The 14,999-nt window shown below is 34.1% G+C and overlaps 1 protein-coding gene across 2 annotated transcripts; it reads right to left on the reverse strand.

Annotated features, from left to right (window-relative positions):
• Positions 1 to 284: 284 nt before the first annotated feature.
• Positions 285 to 11,248, reverse strand: LOC149425287 (gamma-glutamylcyclotransferase-like). 2 transcript variants are annotated; one of them, XM_089651064.1, is made up of 4 exons: positions 11,026 to 11,248; positions 2,747 to 2,870; positions 1,205 to 1,338; positions 285 to 679 (listed from the first exon to the last, which is right to left on the reverse strand). In XM_089651064.1, the coding sequence occupies exons 2-4, from the start codon at positions 2,855 to 2,857 to the stop codon at positions 391 to 393; spliced, it is 534 nt and encodes a 177-aa protein (XP_089507190.1). In that variant the 5' UTR covers positions 2,858 to 2,870; positions 11,026 to 11,248; the 3' UTR covers positions 285 to 390. The 2 variants fall into 2 exon arrangements, with proteins under 2 accessions (XP_089507190.1, XP_089507189.1); XM_089651063.1 differs by lacking the exon at positions 11,026 to 11,248 and adding an exon at positions 4,658 to 4,774.
• Between the last annotated feature and the right edge of the window lie 3,751 nt (positions 11,249 to 14,999).

Here is a 14,999-nt window from a genome sequence, read left to right on the forward strand (position 1 = left end):
TTTGTAGCAATGTTTAGAAAGATCTTTACATTTTTTCCTAGTTTCCCTAAAGTTTGTATAATCAGCTATGGATTTGCTTTGTTTGAATTTTTTGTGTTGACCTTTTTTTTCTGAGGGAGTTAGGTCCGATGAGATCCAAACTGTATAAAAAGTATATCTGTCCAAAGTATACTTTTTCGGCGTGTAAAAAGGTACATTATTACAAATTAAATTATATTACCTCCCATTAGTGGATATATTAAGATAATGATTAGGTAACATTAAAAACAAATGAAATCACCTAGTTTAAGAAGAAAAATAAGGGATTTATTTGGTTGTTTAATGAATAAATAACATAATTAAGAAGTCAACCCTAAAAAAGATAATAACATGGTCATAATCATCCTCATATTACATAATGTTAAGGACATGTCCCATTTGCGCCTGTCCTTGGTACCCATTGTGGGATATAGCCTTTAACTTTTCCAAGTAGGCTATTGGTAAATTGCTTTCTACGGCTCCCTGAAGTATGGTTTCCTTGTAGAGGAGCGAGGGCTTATCTGGTGCGAGGTTGTTGTTGGGGTTCACCAGAGAGGGATCCACGGCACGCTGGTAAACTCGGCACTGCAGGTTGCCACCATCAGCCAGTTCCACCTCTACAGTCTTGGGAAAGTATATATTTTCTGCAACACCTTCTTGACTGAAACAAACAAAACAATTTAATGTTTTTCGATAATATGATGTACAATCTCTTAATGTTAATCTTCTTAAAGAAGTGCCTGTGGTGGGCGGACTCCAGGCGGGCAGCGTGGATCTGATTTTTATACTAATCTACAGTTTTATTCCAAGATTGATGGAATTTTGCACCCATGACCATCAAAACATGAGGAAGGTCAATGTCTAGATGAGATTTTGAGAACTCTGCATAAAGCCCTGGCAACAAAAGGGACTTCAGCTAGTTCTTTATAAAATAGGACCCATAAGAAAAAATGGCCTTGTCATTTTGATGACACACCCGGTCACTCTCTACATGACTTTTTATAAGTTTTCAAAGTCAATGAATGCCAAAACCATCAGAGTAATGCTCCATGCTTCACTTATCATAGTTTTTTTTCTATCTTATTGAGAGCCGAATAAGAAAAAAATATGGTGTCCTTAGCTCCACTTTTGGACGCCAGTAAAGTTAACAATGTCAAGCTTCAAAAAGGATTTAAACATTTTTTACTTGTCTAGGTCCGCCATATTTTCCATGCCTATTTCCCATATTGCACCCCAGACTTCGTGGCCCACACTCGGTACTATGGTAGCAGAAGCCCCCCCCCAGCGTTGACTGAAGCCAAAAAATTCCAATTTATGATCCTGAAAACAAATAATTATGAGCAGTTTTTAAATGAACCCACCGACATCACCATCAACCAGAGGCGGCTCTTGGGGTCCGACGACGAAGGTCATAAAAAAATATATTTGTAACGAATCTTTAATTGATATTCCAATGAATTTGTAGGAACCTCATGAATACGGAACTCAAATTATGCTTTATATATTTTTAAACATAATTTAACATTTTCATTAATAAATAAGTCACTTAGCATTGGTTTTAACTCTGTGTGAGTAATAATTAATTACCTACTAGGAATAAGGAATGCAGAGTTACCTTTAATATACCCTGTAATATTTATTTGTAAACCACAAAAAAAATCATTTACCAATAATTTTATGCAATATATTATATTTATTGTATCTGCAATATTTATACAAATAAAGAATAGTAAAAACCAAAGAAAACATATTTTAAATGAAGCCATTATTCCATATGTAACTGCTGAGAAGTGGTTAGTGACATAAACTTGGTTAAATTAATCTTTTTCTTTTAATATGACATCAACTGGTTTCTAAAAATATGATTCGTCACGAATTATAGACAACGGCAAGATATTAAAAACTGTTCAAATTCAAAACATTAACACTATATTTAACTAACCGACCTACGTTTTTAAACACATAATTATATTCATCGTATTGCCTCTGTTAGTCTGTCTCGGACGGTTCCCTGATATTTCATCAAAATGAAAACTCAACACACCTCTAAAAATTGATGAAACAAAAACTAGATTTAATAGTTACATATGTAACCTAATTGACTTAGTGTTTGTTTCATCACTTTGGATGACTTTATATCACTTTTTGGAGGTGTGTTGAATTGTCATTTTGACGGGTGGTCACCGTCTCGGACATGACCCAAACATCCAGTTAGCGAAATTTCATAAGCATAATATTAGGCCATAGTCTCATCTCGTTTATTGTATGGTGCTTATTGATACAGGAGTTGGGTCAGCGGACTTTTTGACCGAGCATAAGTACATATAGAATGGGTATGGCTTCAAACTGAAATGTTAGATGTCGCTACTTGCCACCTGTCAATATAGCTTTTAAATTTCAATTTACAATTTGATCAGATTTTTTGTATAATATTTTATATGCATAATAATTATAAATTTAAGTTATAATTATTCATATTAAAATAATTATAATTAAAATAATCATATTAATATATTTATTAAATTATTCCTATAATTTTGGGGGGGTCATTGTGCAATTTAAAGTCCAGTTTAATCCTAGGGGTTAAAAAAAAAAGAAGTTATATGCATTCCCACCACCGAGAACTGCGGGTGAATAAATAGGGAACCAATAGGGATTTCATAAATAATTAAGACCTGTGTAGTAGCTGTCGATTTCAGGAGAATTTTTGTGTTAACTAGGAACCTACTTTCAGTTGCCCAATATTTTTGCGAGTGGCTGATGAATTTTGAATTCGTATTCTTTTTTCTAGTAAGTTGCTGCCATAAGCAAAATAGAAGAATGATTTAGTGGAAGTCATCGTGGCACTTTATCTGAAAAAGAAAATTATTATTTAGAACAAATCTATCGATTTCATGAGCATGTTTACATTGTATTTTTAAACATGACACCTTACAAGAGCGCCCCTGTCTGTCTAAAGACAGGCGAACTATATCACCACGTTGGGCAGCATTGTGAGGCGGGTTAAGGCAGGAACTTTATATGAAGGAGGAAAAACAGACACCGGTAGCTCATTCCATATATTACATAAAAATGTGATGAAGAAACTATACTTCTCTTGAAGCAGACATCTCGCGCACATGTGCACCCTGTGCACACCGGTGCACAGGGTGCAACGGTGCTTTGAGAAGCTCCATTGAAATCCAGAACAGACATGTTCATTAGAAATGGCAATCGGTCTGTTAACAACGGATCGGCCTCCTGGCAGAATCCAGCCCGGATGTGGCCCTTAAATTCAATTTTTGGACGTACTTGAGATTTGTACAGAGTTATTTTATTTATTTAAGGAGAAAACACAGATACAGACAGAAATTAAAAGATAATTTTGTAAAACAATAACTTGAGAATTCGCCTGTATCCTAACTATTTCTCACAGATTGACTGGGTAGATAACAAATTAAAATATTTTTTTACATGTAAATAAGGAAAAAGTATAAAAGAAAATTATTTTGTATATAGATAATGCTCAGTGTCTAATAAAAGTGTACAAATATTTTTTATACAAGTTTAGAGATAAATCATAAAAAGTACTTAAAGAGTATAGTGAATGAAGTAAGTACACATTTTATTTTTTTTTATAAGAAAACAGACTTCAATTTCCGACCAAAAGTACCAGCTAAAGCAAAAGTAAAAGTAAAAGTTAGCAGCTGGTAACTATTGAAGAATCTGCTAGCTATGTACAAGATGCCCAGTTTCGTGGAAGCCAGATTTACTCGGGCTTCTACGAAGTCTCGATACTTGAGCGGGTCTGAGATACTTCCTCCAAGCATTTCAATGGAGTCTTTATTGGGGAGGGTTCTCCCATCAAATTGCACCAGACAATGAACTCCCCCTTTGCCGAAATCAGACACGCTTGGGTTTTTGAGAGGTTGAAACTGACCAGGAAACAGTACACACCATTTTAGTGCCTTTATTTTAAGAATCTTTGATCTGAGAATTTATGATCTGAGGGTTCAAGTGATAGTAGGTACTCTCAAATGAAAAAATAAAAACTGTTTATGCCTATTCAAAGATGTACCGTAATGTACATTATAACAAAAACGGGTAATTATTTCCTTAACTACTACAAGAAACTAGTAACGTGCACAAAATTGGTTATTAGTTGGGTTAATTTTGTAATTTAAGCGCATTTAGACATTGAGCTATGTATAAATAGAAGTTACATAGAAGGCCACGCAAATGCTCCACGAGTTTTTAACATTAAAAATTAATTTACACAACTACTGAATATGGTATAACTCTACTTACCGATGAAAAATTACCCAAAATAAACCCTAAAAACCTATTTTGTGAATGTTTACAAATCCCAACTTAAATATGTCTCCATTCGATATTTAAGTTGAAATCAAGTGTTGTTTTTTTAAACAGCATTTGCCCTTTGGGCCTTTGAACAATTTCTTTAAATGTGTCGCTATATAAATTAAATGTTTCGTTATTTAAATTAAACGTTTTGTTATTTAAATTATAAACCATTTTATATCACATAGGTTATGTTTACACACTAGATGACATTTCTAGTTGACAGATGGATTGCATACCTGTACAATATTATTAAATTTACAGAAAATGGTTCGCACAAAATTTTAAAATATGGACAAACCTTATTATCATTTAAAAAAAGTGAATTATCGAAATCAGTGAGATTACAATAAATTAAACAGCTGAGCTGACGATGAGTTGACGTTTGAAGATAAATAACAAATAAATACGTTTGAAGCGGTTTGAAGTTTGAACCATAGATACATAAATAAACCACTCATAGATATGATCACAAATAAACATATGATCATAAACTAACTAGAGGTGAAGCGTAAATACTAGAATAGATTTTAATTAGATATAAGATACGCCAAAGATCTACAGTATAGGTAAAATTTAATAAGTACATATATATAAAATCCCTACAATAGGTCCATTTTCTGTGAATATCGGAAGATCTACCGAAATTTTGGTAGGAATGACATCACTGATGAGAAACTAGAGAATATAGATATATTCAATATTTCTTTCCCGGTTACTTTGTCCCTGTAACTTTGCTATCACTGTGATATGTCCCTAGGTATATACATGACTTGAATTCACAGAAAGACCAAAGTGAACACGTGCTCCAGCATTTGTCTCTGTGATTTTACACGCAGATGGAGGCGGCAGTTCAGATTTTATTAGACCCTAAATATTTTGTCAATAGTTTCGCCGGAAATCGCAAAAAAAAAAATAGAAAGCCAACTTAGAAATACACTAATTAGTCGGCAGATTTAGCTCTAGACCCATCAAGTCGTAATCCGAATGGGTGTATTGTTAAACCAGCGACCCGGCAATAAAAACCTTCGCCCAAGGCTAGGCTATATTGTAATTGTTTGAAGGTCTTTTGTACAAATGTCATTTTAGCATCTTTTAAAATAATAATAACGACTACGGTGAGAATGGCGATGCCAGCGCCACGGACTCGAGAAAATGCACTGCGAAGTGGTGTAAAGCGGAACCACTTTAGTTCCAGCACCCCACGACAGGCGCGTTACGGTCGCCGGATTGCGCAGCTCAACAGATTCCGCAACCAAAAACAGTTAACAGTACCCAGTCAGAGAGTGATCATCTCGCCCGCCCCTTGGGGCGGTCGCCGAGGAAGCTGCCCTCTCGGCAGTTCTCATCTCGCCTCAACAGCTGAAGACAGATTCCGCAACCAACAGTCCCGAGTCAAACAGTTGACAGTTGATTTTTTTTGGCACCCGACAGTGATCATCTCGCCTCCCCTTGGGGCGGCCGCCGAGGCGCCTCCGCCCAGGAGGCTGCCCTCTCGGCGGTCACGATCTCGCCTAGTTCTCGACAGTTCACATTTCCGCACTCGACAGTCATCATCTTGGGAGTCATCATCCTGCTCTCCCCCTTGGAGCGGCGCCGAGGCAGCTGCCCACCAGGGAACTGCCCTAGCAGAAGTTACCGTCTCGCCTCCGCCGAGAAACTTCCTGCTCTCCCCCTTTGGAGCGGCACCGAGGCTCTCCCGACCAGGGAGCTGCCCTAGCAGAAGTTACCGTCTCGCCTCCGCCGAGAAACTTCCTGCTCTCCCCCTTGGAGCGGCGCTGAGGATATCCCTACGAGGAAGCTGCCCTCTCAGGAGTCGCTGCCTGCCGACTCCGCCCTTCGGAGCCTTGGCCCAGGCTGAACTAATTCCGCCCTTCGGATCCAACCCAAGTTGCCGCTTGTGTGATGTCGGTGATAAGTGCGAACGTGGAGATCCGCGGTTCAAGATAAGAACTATAAATTACGCCTAGATTAAGACTAACCCTTCTTTATACATTTTTTATTAAATAAATTTTAAGAGTGTTTTGTAACTAAGTAACTTCTTTTTCTTGTACTCGTTCCTCCTTTTCTTTAGCTTGAATAGTATTAATTATTTAACTCCCTTGAGTATAGTTATAACAACTGGATTGCAGGATATTATTACTAGGAACCGGTTCCTTTTGTTTCGTTTAACCCAGTGGTCGGCAAAGTGCGGCTCCGGAGCCGCATGCGACTCTTTGGCTCCATGAGTGCGGTTCTGGCACAAATGCTAAGGTCGCTCTGCTGTTTTTAAACTCCTGAAATAATTCCTCTATTGACAAACACCATTCAAAACAACAATTTTAAATATGAGGGAAGCATTTCTCAGCAGGTTTCAGAAGTTTAAAAACCGCAGAGCTACCTTAGCATTCGTCAAAAATCTTCTTATTTACATGGGTAAATTTGAAATACAATTGAAGGATTTTAAAAACAAGGAAATATGGAGCTCTAAATTTCAACGTCTTTGTATTGATTTGGAAATATTGGAGAAGAACAAATGTGATCTTAGTTCACAACACAAGTGGTCTGTTTTGAAAGACCTGGAGAAGGAAGACATGATCATTTTTAACGTCTGGAATAGTATTCCTGACTCTTACGATCAGCTGAAAAAACTCGCGTTTGTTGTTTTTTCCCTTTTCAATTCTACATATGCATGCGAACAATCTTTTTCAAGCATGAACTTTATCAAGAGTAAACTGAGAAGTCGTCTTATTGATGAGAACTTGGAATCATGCTTCAAATTAAAAACAACAACATAAAAACCTGACTTACTGACATTTTCCAAGAAGATACAAGGACGTTGTTCGCATTAAGTGTTTGTCAGTCATTGACATAATTTAAATTTATGGATAGGTACCTTACTTTAATATTATTGTCTATCAACGGATAAATTTTTATTAAGGGTGAAATCAAGTTTTATTCAGTGTACCCGTAATTTAATGAAGGTCTAAAATTATAACAGAGGTTTACTAAATTAAAAAACAGATTTGGCTCTCAGATTTTTTTTTGAATCGTTGTACTTTACATATTTGTCTCTTTGGCCAATAAGTTTGCCGACCACTGGTTTAACCCATCGAACCAATGGTGGTTTAACCCTTTCTTGTCGGTGCTATCAACTGATTTCACGCCATCTCTGTAAATATACTAAACACAGAGTTCAAGTGGTCCTCAACAATGCGTTAAGGGCCTTCCTTACTAGCGATCTCAATCGTTGTATGGAGAATCATGAATTGTCAGATTCAAACGACAATCTAAGTTATTAATCGTGAAAATATCTACAATGTAGCCACGCTAGGCTATCATAAATACATTTTTCTGTCGAGATATATGTTTTTACTAACAATTTATTTTCGTTAAATACTATATAATGAACATCTAAGAATTCTCCTACTCATTCGGCTCTATGAGGTGGCCGTGAATGCACGCTTCCTACGGTCCGTCGTTTCAATCTTTTTTCAAAGTTCGAAAGTCCGCGTAATTATTACACTTCCATGTGACGTTTCAACAATATTCCACTCTATGCGTTGCGCGTAGGGACTATAATAGTGTGTCGCCTTTTTTATGTTTCATCTGCGCGTTTCCGTCGAAGCTGTGTAGTGTCAAATAGTATTATCAAGAATTAATTTATTGTTAACATTTTTTTGGGTTTCTAGGTAATAAACAATTTGGTATTATTAAGAATTAATATATTTTTAACATTTTTTCGGGTTTCTAGGTAATAAAAAATTTGATATTATTAAGAATTAATTTATTGTTAACTTTTTTTCGGGTTTCTAATAAATAAAGTAATAAACAATTTGATGTTTTTAAAATATAAAAGTATATAAAATATTCCAGCACTTACAATAAAATAAAAGAAACACATCGTATAAAAATGTTTCAGTCGAAAAGATCGAATGCCGAAATCACTTACTTCGAAATTATTGCAAAAAACTTAGATCACTGTCAGAAGATACAAAGTATCCCTTAGCATTGAGGAAGATTGTGTCAAGCCGTATTTTATGCCTGAGAACGGCTGTACGTTGTGCAATAACGTACCGGAAGGCTATGAATTGTAGTCTAGAGGAAAAAATAAAGCAGCTATATTTGGATATATTGAATGGTCCAAAACATGTATTTGGAGACCACTCACTATGCAAGGAACGGGCATACTTTTGCAAACGCGATACTGGCGACACTAATTACGTACCCAATATGACTTCGAGCTTGATAATGTCCAGAATCATGCAGCACGTTCGACTTTTGGCATCTAATGCTCGAAGTTTAATACATGATGTAGATAGCAATATTGTGGAGTGCTATAATAATGTTGTGGCTTAATTTGTTGGTGGAAAGCGTATTAACTATTCTTTGAAACGGTCCTACAATGGAAGGTGCGCTGCAGCAGTAGTGGCGTTCAACACCAATCGTCCACACTATTATTTGCATAAATTTTCAACCGGTAATAGTCCCGGAAAACTCATAAAGCAATTAGAAATAAAAAGATTGCAGAAAAATAATCAACAAGCATTAAGTAAAAAAAAGAAAAGAAAAACCCTGCAGCTCGCTCCAGCAAAAGATCAGCATTATGGTCCCAATGCAGAAAAACCTGATATGGACCAAGCATCGTATGAGGCAGCTAAAGATGATTTTTTGGAAAGGCTTTTTACCATAGCCAAAGATAGGCAAGCAATTGAAAGGGCGACAGTACTTCAAGCATCTAGTGGAAAGTGGATCGAGATGCGCCGCAATATGATTACGACATCGTGGTTTGGAAAAGTGTGGAAACGGCGGCAAAATATCAGTTGCGCTCCATTAGTCAAAAATATACTGTACCAGCAATCCTTATCAAATATTCCTTCAATTCAACACGGACAAAAACATGAATACAATGTCCTGAAGGAGCTTGCAGAACTAGAAAGCATTACCATAGAAAAGTGTGGTATTTTCATAGATGAAGAGTATACTTATATGGGTGCGACCCCAGATGGAATTTCTTCTGAAGACACCGTGATTGAAATTAAATGTCCTTTCGCAGCACGCAGTATGCTCATATATGAAGCAGTAAAATCCAAAAAAATACCTTTTGGAAACTTAACAAAAATGGAGAAATGCTGGTAAATACATCCCACGATTGGTTTTACCAGGTTCAGGGCCAATTACATGTAACAAAAAAAGCTATTTGTATGTTTGTTGTATGGACTGAACTCGGAATAAAAATCGAAAAAATTTTAAGGGATGACGAATTTTGGCAAACTAATATGGTTGAACAGCTGAAACGCTTTTACAATTTTTGCATGCTACCCGAATTAATTGATCCTCGACATAATCGCTGCATGCCTATTAGAAATCCTGAGTATTTAGAAAAGTGCATAATAGCGAAAAGAAATAAAGTAAAATTGGTTTCAGCTAAAACCAAAACATGTGAGAAGGAATTGTTAAGAAGAAATCAATAACATTTTCATTGAAGTGTCTTCAAAAGAAATTTCATTTATATTCCTTATGTATGTGGTCTACATTTTTAGAGATAGGGAAAAGGAGGGTTGGAAAGTTCCTGGCTATTCAGATCTAGTCACTAAACATATCTACGCCGTTCTCAAGCAACTTTCAATCCTGAATTATGGTCTCTCACCAGGGTGATACTGAACGTATCTTCCACTTTTGAACGAGGTACAGATTCATTATATGTAACTATATAAAATTTATTTTAATTCTATAATATGACATACTTATATAAATTAAATTAAATTTGTTTTGTCCTCGCCGGCTTTTGAACCCGTGACCTCAAATTAAACTATAAAATTTAGTATTAACAGTGCCCCGCCGCACTGCGAAACCAGGCTGGAACAAAGGGAAGCCTTTTGTAACTCTTTATAATTGTATTTATCAAAAAAAATAAATCCAAATAAAACGTTATATTAAATGTTGTTACTGAGAACCTCCTCCACGAACATTCTAAAATATATTTTAAGATAATTTTCATAATCACAATATCTTTAATTGATAATAATTTGTTTTGCTCTGTGCGTGTCTTGTATTGAATGGAACGCACTGGCCAGCTGCAGACGCAGTGAGTTGAATATTCGAATTCGCGCTGGAAACATTTAATAGCGAGGGCCGTTAATGTATTAGGTAAAACGAATACCGTATCATACTAAATATTGTGTATTTGGATAAAATAATCAAAATATGTAAGTATTAATCGAACACAACAAAATAAAATGTTTAATGAGCGGTAACGGGATTCGCTTACCGTGTCACGATGGGCGGAAAAATTGAGAGAGCTCATTTGATTTGAACATTTAAAATGTTTTATTATAAAATTAATAGCCCACAGGAAAATGGTTGTACCTAAATTTAAAAAAGCACAATGGTCCAAGGGCATATTTTTTTTTAATATGTGATATGAACTTTGCCACACTTATTATTTATTTATTTCACGCCTATTAAGGCTTTTACATACATATATATAAAAAAAATATTTACGAAATTATACATGTAAATAGTGCAGGAAACGACTATTTAAAACAATTGCAGAAAAATAAATATAAAGTCAAAATATCACTGAACTTGATCACACAGCATGCAGGCACAAAACATAAAAAATACAAAATATTTTTTTCTGTTTCAGTTGACAAAATTATTATGTGTTAGTCAAATCAAATTAAATACCTTTATTAAAATATTCCACTACTTGATGAAAAAAACTTCAATAGGGTATGCTTATATATTGAAATTGATGTACTAAATATATCAACAACATCGTAGTATTTGTTTCCTAGCTGTTGAATCCGTCGCATAGGAGTGTGATATTGGGACGTTGATATAGAATTGCTACAATAATATGGTAGGTACTGTCTTGTAACCGACCTGCTTGGAGTATGAAAAGAGATTACATATAATAAATCAGGGGTATCAAACATTGAATTAATAATTTTATACAAACAGGTTAAATCGGAAATAATTCTGCGATCAGATAATTTTATTAAACTTAATGAACAAAGTACGTTATCGTAATTTAGGTTTTCTCTAAGAATGCCCATTTTAAAATTTACATATCTTAAAAATTTATTTTGGATCCTTTCAATCGCATGTGAATGAAACTCATAATTTGGGGACCAAACCGTGGAATTGTATTCTACATGACTCCTTACTAGTGACATATATAATGTTTTTACAGTATTTATATTATTGAAATCACTAGGTACCCTTAAAATAAATCCCAACATTTTCAAAGCTTTATTGGTTATTATTTCAATATGCTTAATAAAGTTAAGTTTCGTGTCAAACCAAATACCTAAGTCATTAATTTCCGAGACAGATACTAACGACATATTGTTAATGGAATAATAAAAAAATATTGGATTCTTTATTCAATGAAACCTCATAATTTGGCATTTGGTTATGTTAAGTTGCAAGCGGTTATCACGACACCATATAATTAATCTTGACAAGTTATTTGACAATATATGGCAATCGTTAATGTTTCTGATTGCTTTGAATAATTTCAGGTCGTCTGCAAACATTAACACTTGAACATCATTGAAAATATACAATACATCATTTATAAATAATAAAAACAGGATTGGACCTAAGTGTGACCCCTGGGGAACACCACTCGTAGCAGTGAATATGTATGAAAATGTACCATCAATTTTAACAGCCAGTAATCTGTTGGTCAAGTAACTATTAAACCACTTATATAGTGAACCACCTATACCGAATTTATGGAGTTTATTCAGCAATAACTCATGATTGACTTTATCGAACGCCTTGCTAAAATCGGTATAAATAGATTCAATTTGACATTTACTAGACATGGAATCATATATATAGTTTTGATAGGTTAACAAGTTAGTAAGGGTAGATTTTACAGTAGAGAAACCATGTTGTTTAGGAGAAATTACGTGGTTTAATTGGAAAATAACTTTTTTAAGAAGAATTTTTTCAAAAACTTTAGGAATTGTTGATAAAAGGCACACCGGTCTGCAATTAATCACCTCGTGTTTATCGCCTTTATTAAAAAAAGGCCTAAGAAAGCTGAATTTCCATTTAGTAGGAAAACATCCTGTTCGTAAAGACTGATTAAACAGCAAATATAAAGGATACGCCAGATTGGTAGCACAATTATTCAAAAATACAGGAGGTATTTTATCTGGTCCACCACTTTTGCTTTGATCTAGTAATTTTAGTTCAGTCAATATATCATTATATTCTATGTGGATAAAAGATAAATTAAGATTATGATCAGTAGTAAAATTTGATACTGTACTAGCAGAAACTGGTGGCTCACATTCATAAACGCTTTTAAAAAATCAGCAAAAAGGTCAGCGATATTTTGAGTGTCTTTGGCCTTTGTAACTGCATATTCCAAGTTGGCGGGTATACCAAAGTTGTTATTTTTCATTGATTTTGCATAGTTCCAAAAATACTTTACATTATGATTTATTGAAGTTTCAACATTATTAATAAAAGAATTTTAGCACGTTTTTGATAAGATTTTACAATCTTTTCTAACGTTTTTAAATTCAATATAATTTGATAAAGACCTGTCTTCTTTATATTTCTTATGTAAAACTTTTTTAAGGGCAGTTTATTGAACAAGTTCTTTATTGAACCATCTCGGATATTTCGATTATGGTCTTTTAAATGGGATTTTCAGCCGTTCAGAAGGGTTTTGCAATCTTTTGAATTAGTTTTTTTGCTAATACTTGCACGAAAATACGTTAGTACTACTTATTCGAAAAAAAGTTAATTCAATAGAATGGAGAAACTATCTGCATCTATCTATGATCACACGAACTTCATGTACGTGCTAATGACTATATAGCTGTTAGGTATCGTCATAAATTAATATATACAAGATTTAAACAAAGTGTTTCCCAAACTTATATCGAGAGTGGTAGGATAATGCTCTATTCCAACTGAATAGAATAACTCCATGTACCTACTTATTAATCGAATGTAAGAATATTATTTTTATTTTACTACATCCATATTCTTAAATTTATTTACATTTACTGTGTATCTAACTTAGTAACTGCTATATTAGTCTATTTCATTAAATATACTTTTGTTATCATGCATATAAATTTGTTTATTTCTTACTTTATAAATAAAAACTTTCTTTCTTTTCTTTACCTTATGTATACTGTAATACAGAGATGTACTTTATTTCAAATGGAAATGCAAAATGGGTATTTTCCATTTTGCATTTTAAATGCTTTTCTCAATGCATTTTCCATTTTAAATGCTTTTTTGCAACATTCTTCCTACTATCTCCACTCATCTTTTTTCATAAGCCCCAAATATCAGTCGGTCCTCAACCTCGCTATGAGAGATAATTTACATTTGTCAAGTTGCTCCCTGGTAGAAGCCCTGGCAATTGAGTGATACCATTACAAAAAATACTGAACATGGGGCCATGATGCTGTAATATTAAATGTTAGATAGCAGTTTTTATGTTTTTACGTTGGCAACATTTGTCCCGCGCAAATTTTTTGTGGTTCATAATCCGTAGTCGTGGCATTTTTTGATTTACCATCATGTAATATGTTTGTTTTACATTGATGTCCATTATTAAATGACAAAACTGTTTAAAAATTCAATAATTATTTTAATTGTTTGACGTGAGAAACCATTTTGCATTTTCAATGCATTATGAAAATAGGTATTTTGCATTTTGCATTTGAAATGCTTTTCTAAAAACCATTTTGCATTTTGCATTTTCAAATGGAAAAGTTTTGACCCATTTCCATTTTGCATTTGAAATGGTCTTGGGTACCCATTTTGCACATCTCTGCTATAATGGTACTACTCCCCAATTCAAACACGAGAAACGTTTTTCTTTATTGAATTGGGTAGTTGCGTTAAAAAGAAAATATTTTATTGTAATTTGTTTTAGAACCAAATGTTTTTCTTCTGTAAATCTGTCATATGTATGTATTTCAAATACAAAACAATAACAGATATATACCAGATCTGAATAGCCAGATATTTCCCCAACTTCTTCTCCCTTTTTTCATCTTTTTCCCCTCCCCATAACCTTCAGCCTCACAACATACACCAATTGGGGATGTCACTAATTAAATAAAATTTGGTTGCCCACGCCCCGTTATTCGAACCTGCAACCTTATTATTAGTTGAGCATTTTAAATGGTTGACCACGGAGGCCGTCAGTGATTTGTTTATCATCAGTATTATCAACAAAATGTCTTAATTATTTCATCATCCACAATTTTCTACGAATGTTCAAAGTTTCATATTTATTTACATAGGTAAACAGGTTGTTACTAATTATAAGATAGGTTTAGATATACTAAGTTTACAAGGTTATAGTACCTATTATTCTAAAATTGTCTGTAAGTTTTTTTTTCTTTTTCATCTGTCACGCGTAATAATAATTACACAGCAGAACTTGTTTAAAAATAAACTGTTTTTATAAACCCAATAACAATATTATTGAATATATAAAAAAAATTTAAAATGGAGTTCTACAAATTAAACTTGATAACAATAAATACTTGTCTGTAAGATATCTAATTTTGTCTGGAATAAGAAGGCTTCATAACTTAAGTAATATCAATAAGAAGGAAGAAATTATGTGTGTAGATTAGGTAAATTATTAAATAAAGAAATATTACATG

The sequence above is a fragment of the Hesperophylax consimilis genome, chromosome 3 (assembly GCF_061612785.1).
Source record: "Hesperophylax consimilis isolate HC1 chromosome 3, BYU_Hcon_1.0, whole genome shotgun sequence".
NCBI lineage: Eukaryota > Metazoa > Arthropoda > Insecta > Trichoptera > Limnephilidae > Hesperophylax > Hesperophylax consimilis.

Excerpts from the sequence above, each read along its gene's own strand:
- LOC149425287 (XM_089651064.1), bottom strand. The coding sequence starts at position 2,857 with ATGACTTCCACTAAATCATTCTTCTATTTTGCTTATGGCAGCAACTTA. Across the intron at positions 1,339-2,746 it reads AAAATATTGGGCAACTGAAA|GATCATAAATTGGAATTTTT; the intron begins GTAGGTTCCTAG and ends ATTTGTTTTCAG. Across the intron at positions 680-1,204 it reads AATATGGCGGACCTAGACAA|TCAAGAAGGTGTTGCAGAAA; the intron begins GTAAAAAATGTT and ends TGTTTGTTTCAG.